General features: G+C 54.8%; 1 protein-coding gene across 1 annotated transcript; it reads left to right on the top strand.

The window, feature by feature from the left end:
- The first annotated feature begins 1,835 nt into the window (after positions 1–1,835).
- KCNA5 (potassium voltage-gated channel subfamily A member 5) lies at positions 1,836–4,578 on the top strand. The gene has a single exon (XM_082420485.1). It carries the CDS (start codon positions 1,968–1,970, stop codon positions 3,759–3,761), a length of 1,794 nt encoding a protein of 597 aa, XP_082276611.1. The 5' UTR covers positions 1,836–1,967; the 3' UTR covers positions 3,762–4,578.
- Positions 4,579–8,953: the final 4,375 nt, after the last annotated feature.

Below are 8,953 nucleotides of genomic sequence, written 5' to 3'. Positions count from 1 at the left end.
TTCATGTCTGCAAGGACAGCCCCCCCGCACTTGCAGCGTTGCACACAATGAAAACATTTGCGTATGCCAAATGCACGTCCACCCTTGAGTTCACTTAGAAAAGCCACGTGGACACACACCCTTCCGACCCTGACACAGCTTGTGAGCCCACACCCTGCTATTCCAACCAACACTCGTGCACCCAGTACCAAGTTTCCAGAACACCACCTGTGCACAGATGCATTCATGGACAGCAGGCTGTAACATCACGTATAAAAACCCAGACATGCAAAAACACAGAGGTTTTAGGTTAACTTAAAACCAAAAAAAAAAAAAAAATCTGGAGGCTGTGCCTGTAACTGCCGGACACACCTTGAAGGATATTTCTCTCTTGGTCACAGATGCTAAAATCCAGGGCTGAGGTGGGATAGATAACCAGGTTCCCTAACCCAGAAGCACTTAGGTGTCATCTTAGCCATCCTCCTGCCTCCTGCAGGAAGGAACTAAAGCTGTTAGGCCAGATGATGGGGGGAGGGAGCATCTGTATCCTTGTATCGGAAAGGGGATCACACATCTCTACAGAGGACCTGGGTGGAGGGAACAGGGGTCCAAACTCTGCTTGTGTGGGTTTAAATCCCAGCTTCGCCACTTTCTACCTGTGTGACCTTGAGCAAGTTAGTCAACCTCATTTTCCTCATCTGTAAAAATGAGGATCATAATATTAAGATTTGTGAAGTGCTGAAAATAGGCCTGGTACGGCAGAAGGGCAGAGTGAGTATTGGTTTTTATTCTACTCCTGAGAATTCTCCAGCCCTGGGTACTCCACAAGCTCCCGGGGGCTCCCTCTCCTTAAGCAGCACCACCCCACTCCCTACCCAAACCTCCCAGCTTCACCAGGCTAAAAGGCTCTCACCAGGATCTCTTTCTCCCTCCTTCCCTGTCCATGGTTTCTACAAATGAGATATGTGGAGAGAGCAGAGAGGTTGTGTGTCGTAGGAATATGAAGTCAGGCAGAGAATCACCAGACTCAGCTGCCTGCCTGGGGCTGCCAGGCTGGGTCTGCCCAGCTGACCACCGCTGTCTGTGCTGGGAATCAGGGCTTTCCCGAGGCTAAGGGCAGGGAGATGCTGTAAATTTTCAGCCAGTTACCTTTTGACGAAAATGTATGTAGGGAGATGGGAAGAGAGATGCTTCTCCATTGGTCTGGAGATATACACATACACATATTTTTTTTTCAAGGTCCATAGCTCTGTCCCGCCCCCTCCTGTTTGTAATTCTTCCTAAAGAAGAGAGAACCCTCTTTCCGCCAAAGGAGAAATGTAAAAAGGATTGTCTTCTCTCATACTCCGACTCATCTCGAAGTCTCATCCCTCCAGCCCAAGACAATTCATTTCCCCTAGAGTCCACTCGGCGTTCAGCGGGTTCCCAGGTGAACTGAAATCCAGAGCTTTTCTCATCTGGTTGCCCTGGGAGTTTCAGCGCGCTCTCGGTACAACCTGTCCCTCCATCCTCTCCACTCCCTCCCTTCCCTCTCCCTCCTCCCCCCCCCTCCCTCCCTTCCTTCCCAGGCTTCCTCCTTGGCTGCTCCCAGCTCAGCCCCTCCCTCCCTCGCCGGGGGCCCCAGCTGCGCCCTCCGGGGAGACACCCGCGGCCTCTGTGCCCCGAGGGGAGGCGGGGGGAGGAGGGGAGGGCAGGAGGCGGGGAACTGCGCCGGGTGGAGGCCAAGCCTGGCGGCTGGAGGTTGCATCTGCTGGAAGGCGGCTTTTGGCTGCTTGGTAACGGGCTGCCGGAGCCGAGAGAGGCAGAGAGCAGGGCAGCGGCTTCCTGACGTCAGGACCGAACGAGGAGAACGCGCCAGCCCCCCCAGCCCGCCCCACAGCTGGGCCGGCCGCTGGTGGGAGAGGAGCCCGGCGCGGGGCGCCCAGCAGGGTGAGAGGGGGCGCCGGAGCCGGTCCGCAGGGGCGCAGCATGCCCCCCGCCCCCGGGCCATGGAGGTCGCTCTGGTGCCCCCGGAGAACGGCGGTGCCATGACCGTCAGGGGAGGAGAGGAGGTCCGGGCCACAGGGGGAGCGCTCCGCTGCCCCCCGACGGCTGCGCTCAGCGATGGACTCAAGGAGCCAGCGCCAAGGGATCGCGGCGGCGCCGAGAGGGGTGCGGACCCGGGAGGCCGGCCGGTGCCACCGGTGCCCCAGGAGCTGCCCCGGGCTAGACGGCTGCCTCCGGAGGACGAGGAGAGAGAAGGCGACCCCGCTCTGGGTGTGGCGGAGGACCAGGTGCTGGGCTCGGGGTCCCTCCATCACCAGCGCATCCTCATCAACATCTCCGGGCTGCGCTTCGAGACGCAGCTGGGCACCCTGGCGCAGTTCCCCGACACGCTCCTGGGAGACCCCGCCAAGCGCCTGCGCTACTTTGACCCCCTGAGGAACGAGTACTTCTTCGACCGCAACCGGCCCAGCTTCGACGGCATCCTCTACTACTACCAGTCGGGGGGCCGGCTGCGGAGGCCGGTCAACGTCTCCCTGGACGTGTTCGCAGATGAGATCCGCTTCTACCAGTTGGGGGATGAGGCCATGGAGCGCTTCCGAGAGGACGAGGGCTTCATCAAGGAGGAGGAGAAGCCCCTGCCCCGCAACGAGTTCCAGCGCCAAGTGTGGCTGATTTTCGAGTACCCCGAGAGCTCGGGTTCCGCGCGGGGCATCGCCATCGTCTCGGTCCTGGTCATCCTCATCTCCATCATCACCTTCTGCCTGGAGACCCTGCCTGAGTTCAGGGATGAACGGGAGCTGCTGCGCCATCGCCCGGTGCCCCACCAGCCCCCTGAGCCCCACAGGGAGGCCAATGGCAGCGGGGAAGCGGCGCCTCCCTCTGGCCCGACAGCGGCGCCTCTCCTGCCCAGGACGCTGGCTGACCCCTTCTTCATCGTGGAGACCACGTGCGTCATCTGGTTCACCTTCGAGCTGCTGGTGCGCTTCTTCGCCTGCCCCAGCAAGGCCGGGTTCTCGCGCAACATCATGAACATCATTGACGTGGTGGCCATCTTCCCCTACTTCATCACCCTGGGCACCGAGCTGTTGGAGCAGCAGCCGGGGGGAGGCGGCGGCCAGAACGGGCAGCAGGCCATGTCCCTGGCCATCCTCAGAGTGATCCGCCTGGTCCGGGTGTTCCGCATCTTCAAGCTGTCCCGCCACTCCAAGGGGCTGCAGATCCTGGGCAAGACCCTGCAGGCCTCCATGCGGGAGCTGGGTCTGCTCATCTTCTTCCTCTTCATCGGCGTCATCCTCTTCTCCAGCGCCGTCTACTTCGCAGAGGCCGACAACCAGGAGACCCACTTCTCCAGCATCCCGGATGCCTTCTGGTGGGCGGTGGTCACCATGACCACGGTGGGCTACGGGGACATGAGGCCTGTCACGGTGGGGGGCAAGATCGTGGGCTCGCTGTGTGCCATTGCCGGGGTCCTCACCATCGCCCTGCCCGTGCCCGTCATCGTCTCCAACTTCAACTACTTCTACCACCGGGAGACGGACCACGAGGAGCAGGCAGCCCTTAAGGAAGAGCAGGGCAGCCAGAGCCAGGGGACAGGACCGGCCGGCGCAGGCCAGCGGAAGGCCAGCTGGAGCCAGGCGTCCCCCTGCAAGGCTGCGGGGTCCCTGGAGAATGCGGATGGATCTCGAAGGGGCAGCTGCCCCCTGGAGAAGTGTAACCTCAAGGCCAAGAGCAATGTGGATTTGCGGAGATCCCTGTATGCCCTCTGCCTGGACGCCAGTCGGGAAACGGATCTGTAAGGGAGACCCAGGCAGACAGCTGGCCGTGGCCCGGGGACAGCGGAGGCCTCCTGACCCTGGGGATCTACTTTATGCCGCAGAGTATTTCAAGCCCACACGCTAACCTATGTCTGTCTCTCTTCTCCCACTGCTCCCCTTCTGCCTCCCCACCCCCACCTTGATCCCCTCATTTTCCTTCTTCTTTCCATGACACCAAGGGTCGCCTATTTTTAAAAAGTACCACATTCCGTGACGCAGGAGCTGTTGAAATGGTGAGCACTGGGGGATGGTTGTACTTGTCGCCAGTTTCCTATACCCAGCAGAGGGGTAACCCGAACAAAAATGACCGTAAACAGCCCAGATCCCCAGAGGTTTTGTAACCCACCCCCCAACCAATATCCCTGCGTTCCAAATTTGCTTTACATATGATTATATTTGTGTATAGGGGAAAATATTATTTTTATGGCTGGCAAGTGGATTTTTGTACAGTAGTTCAGATGGAGATATTTTGGATATATTTTCAAGATGTATGTTGTATTTATGGAAGAGAAGGTTATTGTGATGTTCTCCTGTGATACTTATATTAGAGCCAGAGACCCTGGTCCGGTTTTTCTGGTTCCTGTGTCTGCAAGCCTCTCTCTTTCTTGAGATGTAGTGTTGGTGCTTTGTGTCTAGGGCAGGGAATGCTCTGGAAGAAAGGCAAGTCTAACTTTTTCTGTACGCCTTAAACAGTGCTTGTAACTTTCTTCGAAAAGCATTTTAATGATGTTGGAGGAAGACTTCTGATAATTCATTCTCTTGATTTTCATCCCAGGAAATAAAATGTGACTTGGTTGAGGCAAGTGTTAGTTTTTCTACGGCTGATGTATCTTTGGAAATCAAAAAAAAAAAAAAAAAAAAAGTCTGTCCCTTGCTGTTTCTGGTTCTGGAGTCAGAGCAAACCCCGCCTTGACTGGGGTAGAAAACTTGGAAAGCTCATGATTTGATCATCAACAACTCTTTGCTGAGCACCTCCCCTGCCCCGTACCTTGAAGATAGAGGGGTGAATTCTGTTTGTCTCAGGTTGTCAGGACACAGACACGCCTGGGTGGCCTTAGATCCAGCCATCAGCATGGAGTGTGGATGGAGCTGAAAGGCAAAGGATGACCAGACCCTCCCCCCGCTCCACCCCCCCAACCCCGCAGTCCCGCTGTGGTCTCCTGGGGCTGGGTTTCCCAGCCTTGGTCTGCAGGCTTTAAGCCCTTCTTAACATGGTTCTCAGCAGCTCTGAGGAACAAGCCTGGTTCTCCCAGATATGAAACCTGTCGGCAAAAAGGCAGCCCTGGTGTGAAAATTACAGAGAGGCAGCAGCACCTTCTTATTATCCTACCCACCCCCTAAACTGTGGTGCAGCCGAGAAGGATGCTTTGCCTTTGTGATGGCGGAGGTGGCCAGAGGATGGAAGGATTTGCTTGTCCACATTAAAGGCTGGTTTCTACAGATTGTAACCTTGCCTCGAGTAATCCCTAAACTCAGAACAAATCCCTTTGTTCCCTCGTCACTGGATGATTCTGGCAAAACATCACAGTAGGTGTAACACTGGCTGCAGTGTCTCTCTGGGGGGTTAGCTGTCCGCGATGGGCTCCCGATTCCTGCTGTTGCTTTTTCTGCTGGATAATCCCACATGGCTCCCACCACAACAGTGAGCTTGATGGCTAGTTCTAGGGTACATCCAGGTGTGCGGGGGGGGGGGCGGGGGGGGGGGAAGGAGGATCTAGGAAATTGATGTCTGAGGATTGTGGATTTCAGTGAGATGCCGAGGCAGGAATAAAAGCCAGCGTCCGTGACTGCCCAGTGACTGCCCAGAGTCATTTCCAGCGGGGAACTGTGAACAACACATCTGAGGAGGAAACAGAAGGATTGTGCCTGCAGGGCTCTGTTGTTTTTCATTACACACGGGAAGTAAAGGAAGGAGAGCAGAGACAAGTTGTTTGTTTGCAATTTACAATCTGCCTAAAAGCGGGGCATCTTGCCAAAGCTCTCCTCCACACCGTCTCACCGCCAAGCCCTCTAAGGCTGTGAAGCGAACGCTTGTGGATTAACACACCCCTGCTGGCTGGGACTGGGGGTGGGCACGACTCGGGCTTCACCCTACCTTGAAGATAAAAGAGAAGGTGCCACCTTTGCCCTGAAGGTCATTTCCTTTAGGCTTGAGCAGCAAAGAGAGAACTGCTCCTGCCCAGGTCTTAGATGTGTCCAGATGACTGACAGGTGTTGGTTCAAATAGACTGACTGCCTCTTTAGAATGTCCAGTAATGGGTACCAGCTTATACAAAGCCTCAGGGATGAAGTGGCGGGAATGAGATCGTTAGTCTCTCTGTTTTGTGTGGGAGGAGGGGGCGCTGCCCTGCAGGTTTACAAAGGGAATCAAGGTGGTTCCAGAGGTACTCCAGTCCCCTGCTGCAGTTTTCCATCCTGGAGGCCAGTGGTATCTGTCCTGGGGCACTGGGAGGGCACCCAAAGGCAGTGCAGGTATTTCAGTCTCTCTGCCTTCTCAGTGCACCTGCTGCTATGATTCTGGAAATGGCCCGCTGTTTCACTCCAGCCCTCCCAGTGGTTTCCCTGTTCACATGATTGGCAGGAAAGGAGGACGAATGTCATGTCTTTTACCCAGGTCACCTGAGGCAAGGGGCCCCTTCCTGTCCTCTCTCCCCCTCCCTTTCACTGCTGTCATTGATTTTCCTTCCCGAGGAAATTAAATCAAGTGGCTCCAGCCAAACCTTTATCCAGATGTTCCTTCTGGGCTCCCACAGCAAGAAACCATCCCTGGGTTTATAATCTACCAACTTTGGCAACCTCCGCGCAGAGGGCAGACATGCACTGGTGTGGTGTGTCTACGTAAGGACAGCTGCTCTCCTGCAGAGCATGTGGACCCCGGTTTTTCACCACCTACTTTTTCTTCTCCTGCCCATATGCTCACTGAACCCTGAACAAGGGTAGGTTCAGAAAGAAAAGTCTTGTCACGTGCTTTAAAGCCCCAGCTCCCTGATCCGCCCTGCCCGGGACACTCCCTGGAGGGAAAATGAAACAGAGGACCAGCCCTGGAGGAATCTTCCCGTAGGACTGGGCTGTGACTTATTCTCATGTTGATGATAGGAGCACTTCCAGACTTGGAGGGGATGGAGCAAAGTGTTTCTCTTGGCGTGGAGAGTCCCCTCCGAGCACAGTGAGTGTGACCCTGGGATGCTGTCCCCTGGGGCTGACCTCAGCAGCGCATATCCGCTCAGCAGCTGCTCGGTGTGCTGGGATACTGGGACACATGTTAACATGCTGCGCCTGCCCTCATACGCTTCCATTCCCATTGGGGAAGCAATCAGTGTACAACAAATCAAATCATGCAGGACAGGGTGCCATCAAGTGCCTTGTAGGGGATTCCAAAATGAAGTGGGATGGGTCAGGAGTGGGAGGGCGAGGAGGAATAGTGAAGGAGAAGCTTCTGGAGACCTTGAAGGGTAGCTGGGTAGAGAGGAGGGATGGGGTCCAGGGTTACAGGCCGGTGTCTCTCCCCAGGACCCCAGTAGGAGCCCTGAGTTTATCAATGGCAGGGGGACTCAGCAGTTATTTAGGGCAGGGGTTGGCAAAAGCTCTGAAAAGAGCCAGATAGTAAATATTTTAGGCTTCGTAGGCCATGAGGCACAACTGAAGTTGTTATTGTAGGTATTTATATAACCACTGAAAATGTAGTCACTTAAAAATGTTAGAACCAGCCTTCGCTCGAGAGCTGTACATCCCTGTCGTAACCATTTATCCGTCACACTGAGGCTGCCTCCTGGGCATCCCGTCATGCTTGGGAAGCTCTGACCTGGCTCCCTGATTTGATTTTACTTCACTGAACTTGCATTTCTTGCAAATACCAACCCTGGCTTAAGGAGGGGATCTGAGGCTGGGATTTCCTAGACTAGGGAAGGCTTTATGAGGAAAATGGAGCTTATTTCTACCTCCTTATGAAAATTAGATTTTCCTAGGTGGCTGTGAGACAGCCTGCTTTATTTCTAGGAAGGAGGAATAAAATGCCCAACTGGACATTCTGCCCAGGGCTCTGGGCAGTGGGGTTCTCCCCCAGAGGCTGGAGGAAGTGGGCCCAGGTGGCCAGAGGATGGCCTCCTTCTCCTTTTGGCCCTAAGTCTTTTCCTGGACGTGACATCACATTGGGGGCCTTGAGGATGCCCTTGCCCTCTCCCTCTTCAGCTGGCTCTTCTCTGGCTGTAGAGATGGGCCTGGGCTGGCGGGGCCCCTCACAGTGTGCATGGTGGGAAGATGTGAATCAGCTCCAGCCCACAGGCCTCCAGACAGAGTAAGATGCTTGCCACCTTCCCTTTTTAATTGGCCGGTGTCTTCTAATGTCAAACTTTGCACCAAGCAATGTTTCAGCTGGAAGGAACGTTGCAGGTAATCTGGTTGGTCCACTCATTTTACAGATGAGCAGGCAGAATCCCAGAGGGAAGAGGCCCCTTACCCAAGGTCACCGTAGTTAAATAGTCTCCCCCGAGCCCTAGGCTGGATTTCTCTGTGTGGTCCATTCTGCTCCCTCTGCATCAAAGTGTCCCCATTCTCATTAAAGCTGCCTGACCTTCCATCCCCCCCCGCCCCCCCATGGCCACCCCACCTCCCAAGGCAGGTTCCTGCCGCATCAGTTCATTTGTATCCAGTTGGCCTGTGAGGGCTGCCTCCCGGGTGCTCGTGAAACCCTGACCTGTCTCCTCCGATTTGATTTCACTCAACTCAACCTGCGTTTCTTGAGAAGGCCACGGCAGTACAAGCGATGGACATCCAGCCCTGTGATGGCCTGGCGCCCACACGCAAGCAACTCACTGTCTAGGATGAAAACCAAAACCTTTATAATCCAGTGTCCTTAATACCCTCATTCATTCATTTCTCCATTCATCCAACAAATATTTACTTGACAACATTATTTACTATGAGGCAGACACCTTGCTAAGGCGCTGAGGCCAACTGGCAGGGATCTCCCCTGCTTGGTTTCCCGGGTTAGTGGGGAGAACCAACCATCAAGGAAGCAAATGAATAAGAGATCACTTTAAAAAAAAAAGTTTTTATTGGAGTAGAGTTGCTTTACAATGTTGTGTTAGTTTCTGCTGTACAGCAAAGTGAATCAGTTATACGTATACATAGATCCCCTCTGCCTTGGATTTCCTTCCCATTTAGGTCACCAAAGA

Source organism: Balaenoptera physalus, assembly GCF_965194825.1.
Source record: "Balaenoptera physalus genome assembly, chromosome: 13".
Lineage (NCBI taxonomy): Eukaryota > Metazoa > Chordata > Mammalia > Artiodactyla > Balaenopteridae > Balaenoptera > Balaenoptera physalus.
The sequence above is the reverse complement of the archived record's forward strand: the minus strand, read 5'-3'. Positions and strand labels throughout refer to the sequence as shown.